This window comes from Capra hircus, chromosome 26, assembly GCF_001704415.2.
Source record: "Capra hircus breed San Clemente chromosome 26, ASM170441v1, whole genome shotgun sequence".
Taxonomy (NCBI): domain Eukaryota; kingdom Metazoa; phylum Chordata; class Mammalia; order Artiodactyla; family Bovidae; genus Capra; species Capra hircus.
In genome coordinates, this window is record NC_030833.1 from 44,116,026 (window position 1) to 44,137,235 (window position 21,210).

At 39.0% G+C, this 21,210-nt stretch overlaps 1 protein-coding gene across 4 annotated transcripts in view; it reads left to right on the plus strand.

Moving 5' to 3' along the window:
- The window catches only part of PRKG1 (protein kinase, cGMP-dependent, type I), a 1,377,467-nt gene that overhangs the window by 986,963 nt on the left and 369,294 nt on the right, over positions 1–21,210 (plus strand). For all 4 annotated transcript variants that reach the window (XM_018041139.1, XM_018041140.1, XM_018041138.1 and 1 more), the window contains exon 5: positions 2,419–2,482. In XM_018041139.1, the coding sequence (XP_017896628.1) occupies positions 2,419–2,482 (64 nt within the window). The remainder of the gene's footprint in view (positions 1–2,418; positions 2,483–21,210) is intronic.

The following is a 21,210-nucleotide window of genomic DNA, read 5'->3' on the forward strand; positions in this document are numbered from 1 at the left end:
GAATACTGGAGCAGGTTGCCATGCCCTCCTCCAGAGGATCTTCCCCCATCTAGAGATCAAGCCCACGTCTCCTGTTTTTCCTGCATTGTAGTGGGATTCTTTACCACTGAACCACCAGGGAAGTCCATATGTGTATATATGTACATACACACACACACACAAACAACGGAATATTATTGTATAATATGAAATAATACATTAGAAGGAAATCCAGCTATTTTGTTTTCTACTACATGGGTGGGCCTTGAGGGCATTATGCTGGACAGAGGGAGAAAAATACTTCATGGCATCACCTATACGTGGAATCTAAATGAAGAACTCATGAGACCACACAACAGTAGTTGTCAGGGACTGAGAAGTCGGGGGAGTAGGTTACAGAGTTTCAGCTTCTAACCATAGTTGACAGCACTGTATTGTATAACTGAAATTTACAAAAAGAGTAGAACTTATACGTTTGAAAAGTACATGAGAATAAATATACAAATGTGTTAATTAACTAGGTTAACTGGATGAGAGGAATTGTTTCACTATTTTCACTTTAAATATCTTGCATTTTTGTCAATTATACCTAAATAAAGCTGAATTTTTAAAAACTAAGTAAAATTATAAAAAATAATTTATTAAAATGCCCTCCTAAAACTTAACGGTTTTGTTTTCTTTAGTGGGTTACATAGTCATGCAAATATTATTTTTTTCTCATGACTAAGAATGCTCATGAAAATGAAAATAGAGAGTGGCTTGACATAGACTTAGCACAGAAGTATTAGGGCTCTCTAAAGAAGGCAGCCAATTATAATGAAATGAGAAAAACTCAGTTGTAGTTTGTGTTTTTCATAAATACCCACTGGGATAGAAATATTCTAATTATTCTTACATCTCAGAAGAAACTGAAATATATAGCTCATTAAAAGAACATGGAAGGACTAGCTTTTTCAGCCTGCATAACTCATGGAAACAGCTTCCTCTGTCTTCCTCTCTTTCTCTGATATGTTTCATCCAGCTGCTGAAATAGACTGCCTTCTGGAAATTAAAACCCGCGTGGCTCAGACCATAGCAGTAAATCTGGTGGAACAGATGGTCCTGGTGAATCGTTTTACCTCTGCATAAAACCTTAGGATTTTATCAATAGGCTTTACACTAAGTAATGGGAATCAGAGTGACAAATTAACAGTAAAACTTTCATGCTTATATCCAAACACTATGTTCTGGCTTCTTACATTGTATTCATTCTAATCAAGCCAAAACCATTGTCCTCTAGCAACAAAGCTGAGATAAGTCTCATCCAGCTCATCTAACTCATTTAAATATGTTTGTTCTATAGCAGTTTACCTAAAGATTGAGTTTATCTAAAGATCAGTCTTTAATAAAATACCTTACATACAAATGTATATCCACTCATCTATAGTCTTTTCTCTACTCAAGATTGAAATAGGGTTACATGAGAATTTAGTTCCACATCCCAGTTAGATTTTCTAGTGGAATGGATTTTCAAGAATTTTATGTTAATGAGTTTTTTTTTCTTTTAAAGCTGCTGTCATTATCCATAGAAAATAAGTTTTATTGATTTGTGTATTCAACGTAATTCAATATTTCCTTGCTGGTCTGTGAGTTTCCCTAATAAGAAGCTGAGAAGACATTTTTCAGGGTCTACTATGAATCTGGACTTTTTTTCTCCATCCTGTCTGATCTGATCCCTATAACTGTCCTAGGAAGCATTTGTACATCCATATTTTCATAACTTTATTCAACACATGTTCTTGAGTTGTTATTAACAAATCACTAAAGATATAGGAACTGAGCAAAATAGATACGTCTTATTTTTGCGGCGTTTGATTTTGGCAGTAAGGATGGCCAGTAGCAAGTATCTGACTAATTATCTAATTACAACTGCAGGAAGGGATAAAAGAGATCATAATAGGCAAACCTTATCTAGGGGGGAGAGACTGGTGAAAGTGGGAAACGTCCAGTGTTACTGAATGCATGCTTGCAGTGCTGAACGTGTCGGCAATCAAGCTGTGTCTTAAAAGATGGGTAGCAATTGGCCTGTCGAAAGGGGAGACAGAGAGTATGTATATGTAGGGGGAGTTCCTGGAGAGGGTGATGGAACTGGAAGGAATCTTGTGACAGCAGGCTGATAAGGGAGAGGGTGGTTTTCTCCCCATTGTAACTGAGGCATTCAAGGTCACACAAGGAAATCTAAGTGAAATTTGAACTCAGTTCTGTCCAACCTCCAATTCTTTCTTATACATTTACCCTGTATTAGTCATCAGATTTATGCTTAAGTTATTGCTATGATCTTCATCTGAAGATTCTTAGTTAAGAGATCTTTTTGCATGTTCATTCAGATATATTGCTGTTTTATTTATAAAAGTGAGCTGCAGTACATGCCTTCAGCATCATCTCTGTATTGTTTTTCAGCGTTCCAACATTCCAGAGCCTTCCTGAAGAGATCCTCAGTAAGCTTGCTGACGTCCTTGAAGAGGTAATTGTTTTTAGTCCTTGAACTTTTTGAGATGGGACTCAACCCATCACAGCTGTGCAATAAGTCACAAACTGCAGAGACCTTTTACATTTTTTTGAGCACTGGGATGAGATATATATTTGGCTTCAAATAAAAGCAGCTCCAGCATATCTGACATTTATAGGCAATTAGTAATGTGAAAATCAACTTAACTATAGCAGAAGGAAATCTTTTTCACTGTGGCGAACATATTGTCACTTTGATTTCCAAGAAAGGGAGATGGCATATATATCTCTTATTTCAATTGGTGATAAGCAACATTGTAGTCATTGCTACTCTGAAGATATAAATTAGCAAATTTATAACATGAATTAGAAGGTTGGGTACTTTTTTTTAGCATATGAGTATTTTATGCATGTAATTGTATGTGTGAATGTGAAAGTATCACGGTCACTTCTTTTTCTCTGCACCTATAAAGCACAGGAAATATTGAAGCAGGAGAAAGGCAGGAGGTTTACACAAGTAGAGCTTGAGTGAACACAAGAGTATAGGGTCCCTGGTGCCTAGAGAAACAAGGAAGCCACAGTACCTGGGCAATTATGCAGGCAGGGAGGTTGATGGAATGGCTGGCTCTACGGCAAATCTGTTCTGACATCTAATTTCTCAGTGATCTAGAAAGCAAGACCACCAACTGTGGGGCAGATGTTTGAGAGGTTTGAAGACAGAAGAGAAGGTATGAGAAATAGAAGAGGAAATGTACTAGGAAGGCATAGTATGATTGCCAATCATCATGCAGGCACTATTTGATATTACCAATCCCAAATCTCAATTAAACAGGCAAAAAGAGTTCATCCAGGATGTATGATAAGACAGGTAGATCAAACTTCACTCTGTTGTACCAAAGGATGGGAGAATTTTTAAAGCACTGGAATGAGTTGGTGGAAAAGTATTCCAGTAGGGGTGTTACCGCAGAGTAGGTTCTTGTCTCATTGCAGAAAGAATTCAGAAATTAGATGGAAGTCAAGAAAGAAAAGTGAAGATTTATTAAGCTCTTAAGGGAAGAGCTGGGAACCAGGTGGGCAGTTGCCCTGAGTTTCTTTGGCAAGTTGGTTATATGAGGTGTGAAAATAAATGGACAGAATATTCATGGAGGAGAGAGGGGTTTGGGGTTATATATTTCCTGATTTTCATCCTAGCTCTACCTTCCAGGGTAGGAAGGATTTTTGTCCTTATTTAGTCCTTGAGAAAGACATTCCTGAGCTGTAAAACAGGAGATCATCAGCCTGGAAGAAGATGCATATCTCAAAACAAGCAAATTGAGAATTTACAGTTGAAAATTTTCTAAAGTAAACACCCTAAGAAAAGGGAAATCGGGAGCCTAATAGTGTCAGAGAGGAGCCTAAGTTTAGTCAAGTGAGGGGGCTGTTCATTCTGTCTTGCTTGCCAGCCCACTTGCTCTTGTGTGCTTTTTCAGCCCCATTTGTTTCTCTAGATTCAAGTCCCAAGTAGACAAAGAATGGGATTTAACCAGGACTGGCATTTTGCCAGGAAAAGCTGAGTGGTTGAAAGAGGGAAAAGGGGTTGAAGATGCATGTGAAGGAAGGATTATAGAGACTACTCCTGGAATTTCTATTGGGCAAGAAGGAGAGGGATGCTGAAAGGAACAAGGGTCAATGAGTGACTGGGATCAATGGATTTTAGTCTCAGGAGGCTGAAGAATTTTTGGAGTTGTGCTATCATAGAGATTAACCGGAAAGATACTGAAAAAGTTTTTGTCTCTAAGTACTCACAATACCTCATAACTCAGTCAGTAAAGAATCTGCCTGAAATGCAGGAGACACAGGTTCAATTCCTTGGTCGGGAAGATCCCCTGGAGAAGGAAATGGCAATTCAGTCCAGTATTCTTGCCTGGAAAATCTCATGGACAGAGGAGCCTGGAGGGCTACAGTCCACGGGGTCACAAGAGTTGGACAGGACTTAGCGACTAAACCACTACCACTCACAATACCAGTAATTATATGATACATAGAATTTCAAAGGTTTATGTCCACAAATTCTTAAGAGTCTTTTAACAGAGTGAGCTCTCCTAGGATTTACTGTTCTCTCTCATCTTATATGGGAACACAAAGTAAAACAGAAGTAACATTTCATTCCTATGTTAAAATATAAGAGATCCCTGAGAAAAAATTACTGGCTTCCTTTTTTTCTGAATGTGCCAACTGCTGTACTTGCAACCTCTGTAAATGAAAAGCTGCTTTCCCCAGTTCTGTTCTTTGTTGAATACACTGAAGAACTCTCTGATGACCTTTTTCTTATTCTTTTTTTCTAAACGAAATGAAATAAAGTGCAAAATCACTGGCCCCAATCAAGCCTGTCCAAAATAAAATAAAATAAAACCCCATGAAATGCTTTAATCATTTTCTTTCTTTTCCACAGCTGTGGAAGCATTTGCTATGTTTTGCAAAACAATAGCCATAGCTCTATAAATAATTTTGACCAAAGAAATATTTTAGTATTTTATGTCCGATTTTCTCATCAGAAGATGCCTTAATTTATGTTATACAAGCCACAGTACAGTCTACAGCAAAACTGCATGAAAATAGAAACAGATGATTAAGTGCCCACACATTTGCTCTGAAGACATACAAATGAAATAAACAGCCAAAATATGAAGTTAGGCGTATGAATGTACTACCCAATGCACAAAAGTGTTCAATTCAAGTTGAATAAACAAGCACAATGAGAAATTAGATTAAATTATGTATCAGATAGAGTGAAGCAAATTTGGAAGAACAAAAGCAATACCAGTGTCACTTAACATTAAAGGAAAATGTGCTTGCATAATAATTGAGCTGTCTTTCTTCCTGCAACATCTACAGGAAAATGAAAGAATCCCAGATCGTTTTGAAAAGAAAGCCTGTATAATCATTGTGTTTAACAAAGAAGCTTATAGCCTTGTTAAAACAAATATTTATGGAACATCTGCCATGTGCCAGTAACTGTTCCAAGCTCTGGGATTCAGGACCTTGTCCACACAAAGCATGTTTGAGTGGAAGGTACAGATGAGACATAAGGAAATGGCATCAAAATAGCATTGAGTGAGAAGGCCACTCTTTATTGGTTTAGGGAAGGAAGACCTCTCTGGTCTCAAGCTGAAATCTAAAAGCAGATACAGGATGCCATGTGTATAGGACAGAGAGAAGAGAAAGCATAATATCCTAAACTAGGAATGAGTTTGCTGTTCTTAAGGAATAGGGAAAAAAAAAAAATTACAGTGAAATGAGATGAGGCTAAAGAAAATAGCCAAGGCCAGGTGGCAGGGGACTTTGCTGATTGTCATAGGAGTTAGATTAGGTTTTTAAGTGCAATGAGAAGATTTTTAGGGTTCTAAGCCATGAGATGACATGATTTGGGTTGTGTTTAAATGATAGCTCTCTGTGAGAAGAATGGATTATAGAGGGACAAATCAATTATTTAGACAAAATAGCCCCAGATGAGGGTAGATGTTTGTATGTGGATATACTTTCTTATTGACTGTTTCATTCCATTCATTATGAAACAAAACTTCCAGCATGAGGGGAAGATTTTTAAAGAATGGGGACAGGGTACACAAGGACTGAGTTCAGTTCAGTTCAGTTCAGTCGCTCAGTCGTGTCCGACTCTTTGCGACCCCATGAATTGCACCATGCCAAGCCTCCCTGGTCATCACCATCTCCCGGAGTTCACTCAGACTCATGTCCATCGAGTCCGTGATGCCATCCAGCCATCTCATCCTCGGTCGTCCCTTTCTCCTACTGCCCCCAATCCCTCCCAGCATCAAAGTCTTTTCCAATGAGTCAACTCTTCGCATGAGGTGGCCAAAGTATTGGAGTTTCAGCTTCAGCATCATTCCCTCCAAAGAAATCCCAGGGTTGATCTCCTTCAGAATGGCTGGTTGGATCTCCTTGCAGTCCAAGGGACTCTCAAGAGTCTTCTCCAGCACCACAGTTCAAAAGCATCAATTCTTCGGCGCTCAGCCTTCTTCACAGTCCATCTCTCACATCCATACATGACCACAGGAAAAACCATAGCCTTGACTAGACGGACCTTAGTCAGCAAAGTAATGTCCCTGCTTTTGAATATGCTATCTAAGTTGGTCATAACTTTTCTTCCAAGGAGTAAGCGTCTTTTAATTTCACGGCTGCAGTCACCATCTGCAGTGATTTTGGAGCCCAAAGAAATAAAGTCTGACACTGTTTCCACTGTTTCCCCATCTATTTCCCATGAAGTGACGGGACCAGATGCCATGATCTTAGTTTTCTGAATGTTGAGCTTTAAGCCAACTTTTTCACTCTCCTCTTTCACTTTCATCAAGAGGCTTTTTAGCTCCTCTTCACTTCCTGCCATAAGGGTGGTATCATCTGCATATCTGAGGTTATTGATATTTCTCCCGGCAATCTTGATTCCAGCTTGTGTTTCTTCCATTCCAGTGTTTCTCATGATGTACTCTGCATAGAAGTTAAATAAGCAGGGTGACAATATACAGCCTTGACGTACACCTTTTCCTATTTGGAATCAGTCTGTTGTTCCATGTCCAGTTCTAACTGTTGCTTCCTGATCTGCATACAGATTTCTCAAGAGGCAGGTTAGGTGGTCTGGTATTCCCACTCTTTCAGAATTTTCCACATTTTATTGTGATGCACACAGTCAAAGGCTTTGGCATAGTCAATAAAGCAGAAATAGATGTTTTTCTGGAACTCTCTTGCTTTTTCCATGATCCAGCAGATGTTGGCAATTTGTTCTCTGGTTTCTCTGCCTTTTCTAAAACCAGCTTGAACATCAGGATGTTCATGGTTCACATATTGCTGAAGCCTGGCTTGGAGAATTTTGAGTGGCCACTGCTGAGTTTTCCAAATTTGTTGGCATATTGAGTGCAGCACTTTCACAGCATCATCTTTCAGGACTGAGAGTTAACCCAAAAAAGGAAACAAACATAATGAAAGAAGAATGAGCATAATGTTGTTGGTTAAGTGATTTAGGAGGGTATTTGTGACTGCAGGACAGATACATGATGTTTGGGGCATCCTACTCTAAAATTGAAAAAGAAACCATTATATGAGTAATTTCTGCCATTGCCCACCCACCTCCCCACTTACCTCTTCCATAATTTGTAGTGCAGATGTACCCATTTATCTGTTCTTCCTTATGAGATTATAAACCAGGAACAAATATCCTTATTCTTAGTGTTGGAATTTAATGCCCCTCTCTTTGTTACCTTTATATCACGTAGTATTTTCTTTATTGAATCTCTCATGACTTTTTCAGGAACATAGGAAAATTTTCTCTATGCATAGATATCAAGAGATTCTTGGTCAAAGGTCTATCCAGATCAAGATCAACAGTTCCAACATTTTCTTAGGCTTTGTTTTGCAAGACAAGTTGAAGTAATTAATTGACTCTCTAAGTATTCACCTTCATTGTCACCACAGTATGTTCTTCTCCTCTCATATCTGACTTAAAGTAAGTCTTAATAATTAGTGGAAATCATTTTTAGAGCTTCAGATTTGTTTTGCTAAGGAAGTCATTTTATAGTTTTTAAATAAATTAAATTAAAATCAATTTAAATAAATTATAGAAGAATTTTTGGGCACATATAGGGAATAGCAAGATCTGACTGACTTTGTAAACTAGTTTCATTAACTTCTATACTGTTCTGTATACTACAGTGAGAACTATGTTGAATTCATTCATATTGAATGAAGTAGTCAAATACTGAAATCTAGTCTGAAAGCCTAGGAAGTCCTTATGGGTAAATGAAAAGAGCTGTGAAATTATAACTAGGATCTAATCTGTTTTTCTTACTATAGCAACCTTACACTTTCCTTCTTCCTTTATGTACACATAATTAGTCTCTGTAGATGAATTACATTTTTCAGATGGCTGGAACAACCTGTAGCTAATCTCCACCTGAGAAATAGCTTCCTTCAGTGACTACCTACCCAAACACAATGGAGGAAAGTCACTGTAAATAACTCAGTGTCTAATATATATCCACATATTAGAACTGTGGTGAGATCTTTAAAGGAAACAACAAATAAAAACAATTTCTTATAGAGAGGAGGAGCAGAGATTAACCTGATATCATGTTACAAAGAAGCTTGGAAATTAATTTGGGAAGGAGTTACGCTTTCACCAATAAGGGTGAAAATGCTTATATAACACAAGTAAAACCATGTTTTTATTGAAGACAGTAGATTGAACAATCAAGTTAAGCCAACAGATTCGCTTTTTACCACTGGTATAGCTCATTCTTTCTTTGTAAATAGAAGTGGGACATGGGTGCTATATTTAAGTCTCCTGATTTTTAAATAGATAATAAAACATGTGAGAATCACTTCTCTGGTTACACTGAAATCTTTTCACATCCAGTTCTCTCATGAAACACTGGATTCAGTTGTCTTAGAATGAGAAACTCCCATACAACTCAGCAATCCCACTGCTGGGCATACACACCGAGGAAACCAGAATTGAACGAGACACGTGTACCCCAATGTTCACTGCAGCACTGTTGATAATAGCCAGGACATGGAAGCAACCTAGATGTCCATCAGCAGACGAATGGATAAGAAAGCTATGGTACATATACACAATGGATTATTACTCAGCCATTAAAAAGAATACATTTGAATCAGTTCTAATGAGGTGGATGAAACTGGAGCCGATTATACAGAGTGAAGTAAGCCAGAAAGAAAAACACCAATACAGTATACTAACGCATATATATGGAATTTAGAAAGATGGTAATGATAACCCTGTATGCAAGACAGCAAAAGAGACACAGATGTATAGAACAGTCTTTTGGACTCTGTGGGAGAGGGAGAGGGTGGGATGATTTGGGAGAATGGCATTGAAACATGTATAATATCATTTAAGAAATGAATCGCCAGCCCAGGTTTGATGCATGATACGGGATGCATGGGGCTGGTGCACTGGGATGACCCAGAGGGATGGTATGGGGTGAGGTGGGAGGGGGGTTCAGGATGGGGAACATGTGTACACCCGTGGCGGATTCATATTGATGTATGGCGAAAGCAAAACAATATTGTAAAGTAATTAACCTCCAATTAAAATAAATAAATTTCTATAAAAAAAATTGTACACCTTACCTCATCAAAAAAAAAAACAAAACAAACTTCTGCTTCATCAGCTTTTTAAGAGCTCTGTACCTTTGGGTCTGCAGCTTTATGTGATTAGATCTTAGATACATTTGAGTCTAAATAATGGATTGTTCTGGTTTGTGTCCTTATACAGGGCATTTATTTATGTTTTCAGTTTGGGGATATTTATACTGTTTTGGCCCTGACAAGATCTTGAACAAATAATGCTCCTCCAAGTTTCTGAAATATCGAAGAGGACAGGATGAGAAAAATAGAAACAGAAAAAAGGCAGGGAGAGAAAACTTTTTTTTTTTTCCAACTTACCATTGCTCGGTAATACGCTAAAAAGCAAATACGGGATCACAGTCCAGGGATCACTTTTGGAAAAGGAGGTTAATGTAACACAAGGTGCCCCACGGCTGGTTCAGTATGCATCGTTCTAGCTGTGCAGCTGTTGCTTGGTGTCACCATGTCATGCTGACATCTTCTCAAATTCCTTTGCATTCTCTCCAGTTGCGAGTAATACAAGGAATAAGTACTACACTTGATGAGTTATTGGAATGCTCTGACGCTTTCTCTTTTAATCATTCTAAACAGGTCTAGACTCTTCCGAAAGAAACTAGTGTAGTACCAAAAGTAAGAAGTAAAGTCGCTCAGTCGTGTCTGACTCTTAGCGACCCCATGGACTGTAGCCTACCAGGCTCCTCTGTCCATGGATTTTCCAGGCAAGAGTACTGGAGAGGGGTGCCATTTCCTTCTCCAGGGGATCTTCCCAACCCAGGGAAATAGACAGAAACATTATTGACTCTCTTTGAAATCTATTGTTTTGACTAAACTGATTCTTGCTATTCAGGGCCAAGTTGGAGGGAATTTTAAGTACCCATTCTTTTCCAGTTGCTTTGGCCTTGTTGCCATTTCCTTACCCAGGGGATCTTCCCAACCCAGTGGAGTAGACAGAAACATTATTAATTCTCTTCAAGATCTATTGTTGTGACTAAACTTTTTGATTCTTGCTATTCAGAGCCAAGTTGGAGGGAATTTTAAGTACCCATTCTTTTCCAGTTGCTTTGGCCTGAAGGACTCTGAATTTGGACAATTCTGTTTAGATCTACCTGGTTCCTTTTGATTCTTTTTGGGTTTTCACATCTACAGGGCAAATGACTGCTTCTGAAGGAGGAAGAAATAGAAGCGTTTGTATTTTTGTGGCAGGGTGGAGAGATTAAAAAGTAAAGACAGACTTTCAGTTCATGTGAATATCTGCCTGTCTTATTCTATTAAACAAGTAAATGCAATGGGAGAATATATTTGCAAATTAGAGATGGGATAAGGTAGTTGTATTAGTCAGAGCTCTCCAGAGAAAACGGAACCAGTAAGATGTGCATGGTTGAAAGAGAGATTTATTTTAAGGAATTGGCTCCTGAATTACGGATGCTGGCCATTTCAAAATCTGCAGAATAAACTGGCAGGCCATGGGAAAGCTAATGCTGTGGTTCGAGATCAATGCCATCTGCTGGCAGAATTCCTTCTTGCTTGGGGAATGTCAGGCTTTGTTCCTTTAAGATCTTCATTTGATTGAATGAGGCCCGCACACATTATGGATGGTAATCCACTTTAACATTTAAATCAATGAGTTTTGAGTAATCTAGTCTCCAAGTTCACTTGCTGAAACATTAATCTTATAACATACACAAAAAAATTCAGAGTAATGTTTGACCAAATATCTGAGCATTATGGCCCAGCTAAGTTGACATATAATATTATCATAAGACTTATATCTAGAATATATAAAGAATACTTACAAATTGATACTAAAATGATAAATAGTTCAATTTAAAAATGAGTGGATTTAAAAAGTTAATAGATAAAAATGGGTGAATAGATATTTTTCAAAAGGAGATATACAAAAATCCAATAAGTACATGTTTCTTATTAGCAGTCATCAAGGAAACAAAAATAAGAACCCTAATTATGCACCACTTCATACCCTCTAGGGTGGCTAGAATAAAAAAGACAATGACAAATCTTGGTGAGAATGTAGAGAAATTGTAACTCTCATTTGTTGCTTGTGGGATTGTTAAATGGTGCAACTTCTTTGAAAAATGTTCTAGAACTTGATTTGTAAGCTTTTATATAATTCCTTCTCATCCTGAAGTTTCTACCTCTTTAAATTACGTATTTTGCTTATTTGTATAATCTATACCATAGTCTACAAAATATTCAGTTTTCATTTTTATTCAACTTCACTTGAGTTGAACCAGTAGCCCTATGCCTGAAAAAGACCCAAAATATCTAAACAGGTTGGAATAATGGATGGAATCCACTAAAATTAGGTAACAGAGGAGAATATAGTTTTGCACATGATTAAAAAGAAAAAAAAAATACAGAAGGAAGGAACAGAAGGATAGGATGGTGAGGACAGGGCAGAATGTAGGCAATGTTGCTGGAAACAAGGGAAGAAAACAATTGAAATAACTCATAAATTTCCCTGAAGAAGACTTTGGGGGAAGGTACTGGATTCCTTTCTAACTTAGTGGACGCAGCTTTCTGTGTTCAAAGGATGGGGAACTCCATCTCTAAAAATAGCCTGGATGAAGGATTTAACCCGTCACAGACGAACAGGGACAAAGCAGTGTCTGCCTCTTGTAGTACTATAGGTCTTAAATTGTGTACTTATTGTAAAATTATTAGCATGCAAGCATCATCTCAGATGTACATCAGCAGTGCTTACCAACCCCTTGCACCCGTTGATACATAACGGAAAATGTTTATCCTGCACACATATTGAGGTTAACAAGTAAAACTCCTTATGGCTGGAGGTGACTGGTCAGGGATTTTGACTGTCCCAAGTCCTACTGGACTCTCCATCTGAATGGCTGAGGAGGCATTTTGTAATGTCTTGAGCCATCTATGCCAGTTATAATATTGAGTGAGGTTAACAGAAGGCTGCCACTGAGGGTAGAAGGCTACCCTCTAATGGGAAGGAGCCAAGGTGCTATTGATCATTCTACAATGCATAGGACAGCTTTACAACAATTCATCCAGTACCAGATGTCAGTAGTGCTGAGTCTGGGAAATTCTCCTGTAGAGTAAATGTGGTAGGACTTGGGAAACTCTGCTGAAGTATGAAGGAAATAAAATCATGTAATATGATTAAGGCTGCCAAGGACTGGTGGACTACTTTAGCCAGAGTGGTTAGGAAAGTTTCATCTGAAGAGGTGACTTTGAGTTGACAGCCATTGCAAGCATCACAGATAGCAACATATAGTACATAATGTTAAGTATGACTAGATATCATACATATTTGAAAAACTGCAGTATATAAGAAATTAGTTAAGATATTGTACATACTCATGCATTGATTTGGTGCTTGATCAATATTGTTTTTTTGGATTCTATCTAACTCTAACATTCTGTACGATCACATTCTCGGTTGAGATCTCTCTAGTCCAGAGCCTCAGTCATTTTCATTTCTACCCCTGTGGGAAGTGTCTTCTCCTTTATCTCCTTGATCTATTTAGCTATCATTATATGGAAGAAATAAGTGCTTGTCCACTGCTTTAAATTAGTCTCTAGTTTTGCGAACTTTTATCACTTTAGACTATAAGTTCTTTAAAGGCTGTTGCTGTTCAGTCACTAAGTCACGTCCAGTTCTTTGTGACCCCATGGACTACAGCACCCCAGACATTCCTGTCCTTCACTATCTCCAAACATGAGTTTGCTCAAACTCATGTCTGTTGAGTTGATAATGCCATCTAATCATCTCATCCTCTGTCTAGTAAAGGCTAATGATATATTCATAATTTCTTTTCACAGGGTACTGGTAAGCAGTTGAAAGAAGCAACAGTAATACCTTCAACTTATTAAGGTTGACTGTGCCAGGCTAAGGGCATCTGTTTAAACCTCTGAGGTCACTACTATTACAGTTGACCCTTGAACGACAGCAGGTGTTAGCAGTACTGACTCTCCATGCAATCAAAATGCCACAATCAAAAGCACTACTGCATAAGTTTACAGTAGGTCCTGGTATACATAGATTTGGAACCACAGGTTCAACTGACCTTGCATTACTTATAGTACTGGACAGTAATATTTAGTGAAAAAAATCTGCATGTATGTGGACCCCCACATTTAAAAGGCATGTTGTTCGAGGGTCAACTGTGCTTTTACTATTCGTAGTTTATAACTGGGGGAACTGTTCAGTTCAGTTCAGTCACTCAGTCGTGTCTGACTCTTTGCAACCCCATGAATTGCAGCACGCCAGGCCTCCCGGTCCATCACCAACTCCCGGAGTTCAATCAAGCTCATGTCCATCGAGTCGGTAATGCCATCCAGCCATCTCATCCTCTGTCGTCCCCTTCTCCTCCTGCCCCCAATCCCTCCCAGCATCAGAGTTTTTCCGATGAGTCAACACTTCATATGAGGTGGCCAAAGTATTGGAGTTTCAGCTTCAGCATCAGTCCTTCCAAAGAACACCCAGGACTGATCTCCTTTAGAATGGCCTGGTTGGATCTCCTTGCAGTCCAAGGGACTCTCAAGAGTCTTCTCCAACACCACAGTTCAAAAGCATCAATTCTTCAGCACTCAGCCTTCTTCACAGTCCAACTCTCACATCCATACATGACCACAGGAAAAACCATAGCCTTGACTAGACAGAACTTTGTTGACAAAGTAATGTCTCTGCTTTTGAATATGCTATCTAGGTTGGTCATAACTGCTTGCAAGGAGCAAGCATCTTTTAATTTCATGGCTGCAGTCACCATGGGGGAACTGAGGATCAAGTAATACAGCTAATACGAAGTAGTTTATTCCATCCAATCTGACGCTGGAATTGGCACCTTTCATTACTATGCTGTATTCCATCTTGAAAATTCATAGCATAAATGAAGAAAAAAATTATTTTCCCCCATTACCTACTTTTCAAAATATTTACTTGTCTTTCTCTTTTTTCTCCTTGGGAGTAGTAAACTTTTTCCCAGTCAGCATTTTTAATTTGTTATGACAGGAATCCATTTTATGCCTTTAACAAACTTCAAAACCAAGCAGTTTCTAGTCTTTTTATCACCAGGATGTATATATTTTGCCTTATTAGGTCTGTAATTCATTAAAATGTATGTGCTCTCCAAATATGAAACCAATCTGTAATAAGTCAGCTTTCTAGACAACATTCATCAGTTCAGTTCAGTTCAGTCTCTCAGTCGTGTTCAACTCTTTGTGACCCCATGAACCACAACACACCAAACCTCCCTGTCCATCACCAACTCCCAGAGTTTACCCAAACTCATGTCCATCGAGTTGGTGATGCCATCCAACCATCTCATCCTCTATCGTCCCCTTCTCCTCCTGCCCTCAATCTTTCCCAGCATCAGGGTCTTTTCAAATGAGTCACCTCTCTGCAACAGGCGGCCAAAGTATTGGAGTTTCAGCTTCAACATCAGTTCTTCCAATGAACACACAGGACTGATCCCCTTTAGGATGGACTGGTTGGATCTCCTTGCAGTCCAAGGGACTCTCAAGAGTCTTCTCCAACACCACAGTTCAAGAGCATCAATTCTTTGGCACTCAGCATTCTTTATAGTCCAAATCTCACATCCATACATGACCACTGGAAAAACCATAGCGTTGACTAGACAGAACTTTGTTGACAAAGTAATGTCTCTGCTTTTTAATATGCTGTCTAGGTTGGTCATAACTTTCTTTCCAAGGAGTAAGCATCTTTTAATTTCATGGCTGCAGTCACCATCCGCAGTGATTTTGGAGCCCCCCAAAATAAAGTCTGACACTGTTTCCACTGTTTCCCCATCTATTTGTCATGAAGTGATGGGACTAGATGCCCTGATCTTAGTTTTCTGAATGTTGAGCTTCAACCCAACTTTTTCACTCTCCTCTTTCACTTTCATCAAGAGGCTTTTTAGTTCCTCTTCACTTTCTGCCATAAGGGTGGTATCATCTGCATATCTGAGGTTACTGATATTTCTCCCAGCAATCTTGATTCTAGCTTGTACTTTCTCCAGCCCAGTGTTTCTCATGATGTACTCTGCATATAAATTAAATAAACAGGGTGACAGTATACAGCCTTGACATACTTCTTTTCCTATTTGGAACCAGTCTTTTGTTCCATGTCCAGTTCTAATTGTTGTTTCCTAACCTGCATACAGGTTTCTCAAGAGGCAGGTCAGGTGGTCTGGTATTCCCATCCCTTTCAGAATTTTCCACAGTTTATTGTTATCCACACAGTCAAAGGCCTTGGCATAGTCAATAAAGGAGAAATAGATGTTTTTCTGGAACTCTCTTGCTTTTCCCATGATCCAGCGGATGTTGGCAATTTGATCTAGTTCCTCTGCCTTTTCTAAAACCAGCTTGAACATCAGGAAGTTCACGGTTCACGTATTGCTGAAGCCTGGCTTGGAGAATTTTAGCATTACCTTATTAGCGTGAGATGAGTGCAATTGTGCAGTAGTTTGAGCATTCTTTGGTGTTGCCTTTCTTTGGGATTGGCATGAAAACTGATCTTTTCTAGTCCTGTGGCCACTGCTGAGTTTTCCAAATTTGCCAACATATTGAGTGCAGCACTTTCACAGCACCATCTTTTAGGTTATGAAATAGCTCAACTGGAATCCCATCACCCCCACTACTAGAGTAATGATGCTTCCTAAGGCCCACATGACTTTACATTCCAGGATGTCTGGCTCTAGGTGAGTGATCACACCATTGTGATTGAGTCGTGAAGATCTTTTTTGTGCGGTTCTTCTATGTATTCTTGCCACCTCTTCTTAATATCTTCTGCTTCTGTTAAGTCCATACCGTTTCTGTCCTTTATTGAGCCCATCTTTGCATGAAATGTTCCCTTGGCATCTCTAATTTCCTGAAGAGATCTCTAGTTTTTACCATTCTGTTGTTTTCCTCTATTTCTTTGCATTGATCGCTTGGAAGGCTTTCTTATCTCTCCTTGCTATTCTTTGGAACTCTGCATCCAGATGCTTATATCTTTCCTTTTCTCCTTTGCTTTTCACTTCTCTTCTTTTCACAGCTATTTGTAAGGCCTCCCCAGACAGCCATTTTGCCTTTTTCTTGGGGATAATCTTGATCCCTGTCTCCTGTACAATGTTAGGAACCTCTGTCATAGTTCATCAGGCACTCTGTCTAGAGAGCACTTGAAGTTGTTGTCACGTAATAATATATAAGCGTGCTTGGTACTTGTGGTTTTCTCCCCTTTAGGGGGTTTGTAAACAAATAGTGAATTTGTGTGAAGTATGAATAAGTAGCTCATCTTTAACATAAGCATGAGATCCTATTTACAGAATGCTAGTTGGTAGTATTGGAGCAGATCATGATAAACCTTAAATTCCTTTCAGAGAGCAGAGTCATAAACCTTGGTCTGAATTTTACAAATTGCTCCAATTAAAGTATGACCTTTAATATTTTAAACTTTTCTTTTTTAATCGAGGCATCTTTGTAGCTACTAAAAAACTAGTTTAGGAGCCTGTGCACAGTTGGCATCTGAGACATAAACAATTGATGAATATAAGCCACCCACTTGCACTTACCGTAAGAAGCTGAAGATAAGAAAATCAGTTGGACTTTCAGTTTTTGTCACAAAATACAAAGCTTGTCTGGCTTTGAGAGAGCTATCAAACAGCTTAGGCAGGAAGCAATGTGGGTGTTAATTTCCAGGTCTCCCAAAGGCCTCTGGCTATAGGCCCTCCTGGAAATCCATTACAAGGTAAGGTACCATTCCCCTGCAGAGAAGGAGTCATGCAGTTTCTTAGGCCAATAGCTACAAGGCTGCTTCCTAGTAGATAAGGCTCTGAACATGGGCAGACAGTATTTCAGGCATGAAATACTGTTCATCAGAAGTCAGTCAATATCAATAAGGAAGGAACTGTGGCCAGCCGAGGCTGTAGTGAGACTGCATCTGTATGGAAGAATCCTGTGTGTCTCATGGCCTCTGTCTTCTCTTGATTGCTATGAGATATTATCAGTGAGCTTCTCTTAGCTCTCTGGGAAGAGTTACCATTTATTTATTTATTTTTTGAACTTACAATGGAAAATTATTATTTTAATAAAAGTAGCATGCTTTGTTTTCTAAATAGACTTGCAATGCAACACCATTCTGTCATTTCTCTTTGCTTCATATGACTTGTGCGAATTACTTTATGTTTCCAAGAATCATTCACTGTTGTGAGCATGGGAGCAGCTGAGCTATCCCTGACTCCTCTTTTCTCTTCCAAAGATATTCTTTAAGATCAAGTCTTTCTTTTTTAGAAGCTTGCCCTAAGGCAGCTTTATCATTTTGCTTGTTGTTTCCTTAATTCTTTCATAGTTTGTGCTTCAGAATCATATGCTTGCTCCTGTATTGCCTGGAACTTGTCTTTTTTTCCCCCAGTTTTCTCTAAATGCCTTAAGGATAGGATGTGTCTCAGCTTATATCCCATTTCCAGCTGAGCAAGAATTTGCCCGACATTTACTGCATAGCCAATAAGTATTTTCTGAATGAATAGTCTAAGTTGGTTTCCAGTAAATATGTGCTATGTGAGTGACGCAGTGAATGAAACAAAACTGTTCTGTTTTATGTTTGGATGCTCTCACAGACATCCAGACTGCAAATGTGTCAAGCATCAGAGGCATGTGTTCTGAAATATAAGAATTTATAAGTATTATCTGATGATACAGGCTTCTCTGATCACTCAGTGGTAAATAATCTGCCTGCCACTGCAAGAGACGTGGATTCAGTCTCTGGGTCAGGAAGATCCCCTGGAGAAGGAAATGGCTGTCCATTCTAGTACTCTTGCTTGGGAAGTCCCATGGAGAGAGGAGCCTGGTAGGCTCCATGGGGTCGCAAAAGAGTCGGACACAACTTAGCAACTAAGTAACAACAGCAACCTGAGGATATAGAGAGGGTAGACAGAAGATTCCCAGGGACCCAAAATGAAGGTCGACTATAGAGAGAAGCCGTGGAGCATCAACAGCTTACAAGATCATGGAAAAGGAATACGACATGGTTCTTCGGTCAGCTCTCTGGATTCCCTTGGTCATTCAGGGAGAAATAACAAAAGCCAAACTTTTGGAAGGATATCTCCTTCCAAAGGAAGGGGAACACTCTCATAAACATTCCAATGTAATGTCCTTAGGCAGAGAGCTGAGTAAATTATTACTTGATAGCTAGGGGATAAAGGCCTCTAGAAATCACCTTCCCAATTTCCTGCAATTGAAGTTCAGTACTTGTTTATGGCAATCCCCCAATCTACAGTTTTACAGTGTGTATATCTGTTCTGTCTTTTTACTTAGCTTCTCATCTAAGGAATAGAGATGGTTCCCTGACACGTGTGTGTTGTTATTGTTTAGTTGCTAAGTCACGTCTGACTCTTTTGTGACCCCATGGACTATCGCCCATGAGGCTCCTCTGTCGATGGGAATTCCCAGGCAAGAATACTGGAGTGGGTTGCTGTTTTCTTCTCCAGGGGATCTTCCCATTACACATACGTAATATAACAAAATAATCAACTCCTTTTTTAATTGTTCCTCAGATTTTGGATATTCTGTCCTATTTTTCATTCATTTCTTTCTCTTTATATTTCCGTTTTGGAAGTTTCTATTCACATGTTTTTCAAACACACTGATCTTTGTCTTGGTCATGTCCAGTCTGCTGATGGTCCCATCAGAAGCATTCTTCATTTCAGTTACAAGGTTTTTATTTTCTAGCATTCTTCCACAGAATTGCTACCTTTCTGCTTACATTACCCATCTGCGCTAGTATGTTGTCCACTTTTTCTGCAAGAACCCTTAGCATATCATTCATTGTTATTTTAAATTTCCTGTCTGATAATTTCAGAATGCCAGCCATATCTGAGTTTGGTCCTGAGGCTTACTTTGTTTTTCAAATTGTGTTTCTGGCTTTTAGCATGCCTTTCAGCTTTTCTGTTGAGAGTAAGACATGATGTATTGGGTAACAAGAATCAAGTAGATAGACATTTCGTGAGAAATTTTGTGTTTATCTTGCCAAGAGTTGGATTTTGTTTACTGTTTGTTGTGGTGGTAGTGTTAAAGGCTATAATTTCCTCTAGTGTTTTTGTATCCTTCTCTTTGGGTCTTTGTGGAAGCTCCTTCTTAAATAGATTCTGAGATTTGCCGTCTTCCAGCTATAATCTCTCATTATTCTACAGGAGCTATTGTATTGATGCAGTAGAGTATTAGGGTTCTCCAGAAAAGCAGAACAAGTAGGAGATTGTGTGTGTGTGTGTGTGTGTGTGTGTGTGTGTGTGTGCATGTTTGTGTATGTGTGTATGTATATATATGGGGGGGCGGAGAGAGAGAGATTATATGGAATTGGCACATATAATTTTGGAGGCATAGACATCTTAAAACTCTGTCATCTGCAAGCTGGACACCCAGAGAATTTGCTAGTATAATTCAGTCTGAATATGTAAAGGCCTGAGAATCAGGGGAATCAATAAATAGTGTAGGTTCCGATCTGAATCTGAAAACCTAAGAAGCAGGCATACTAACGGTAGGAGATTGACATTCTGGCTTAAACAATCAGGCAAGAAGTCCAAATTCCTTTTTCCTCTGTCTTTTAGTTCTCTTCAAGCTCTCAGTGGGTCGGATGATGCCCATCCACTAGTTCAAATGCTAGTTTCATCCAGAAACACTCTCACGGATATGTTCACAAATGATGTTCAGCCAAATATCTAGGCACCCTGTGATCCAATTGAGCTGACATAAAATTAACCCTCACAGATGGTAAGGTGTGGAGGGGAGGAATGTATTCTGTACTCCTGTTACTAAGTCTCAGTCTTTTAGTGAGCCTGAGTTAGGTATTTCCTTCCCCCTCCCATCAAAGGCTAGATGGGACTAGAATTGAGTATTTTCTTCACTGAGGTTCATCAACCTTTGGTAAAACCTCCTTTGGCTCTGCTAAAATAGTTTTCCCAAGCGTAGGTCCTGTTAAATAGAAAAGAGAGAGCTCTGAGTATATTTCACAATAAGGCTTTCCTCTTTCCCGGAGGGAAGCACTGAGAATTTTTATCTTACATTCAAGGTTAGAACGTGGTAGAGGGTAGTACTCCTGAAAATGTGGGGAGGCCCCCTAAGATTGGGCCTCCAAGGAGTTTTCAATTCTCAAGCTAGTCTTCAGTGAGCTTCTAGGGATGCATCAATGACAGGCTGAAGCGTTCTTACCTGTTCTGACTTCAGTTGGGGGCTTCTCCCTCTGGGCTTTTGCTGTGAATCTTTACCCCCATCCCTAGTTTTCAGGGCTGCAGTTTGTCCTGTGACCTCAGTTTTCTGATGGATCTAAGAAAAATTACCAATCGTCAATTTGTTCAGGTTTTTCTCTTGTGAAAATGATGACGACTTCCAAACTCCTTACATGTCATACTGGAAACCACTGTGTTTTAATATTAAATGTAATATCCCTGTAAAGCACTTAGCATAACTCATGGCATAAAGTGAAACTATATTGTTAGTTATTACTGTAATGTATTATTGATTTCATCAACATTATTTTCTAATAATATTTAAATAACATGGTATAAAACGCATCAAAAAAGTTACTACATCGCTCTGAGCAAACTAAAAGATAAGTTCTTCACAGCGTTATAGGTTTAGGGAAGGAAT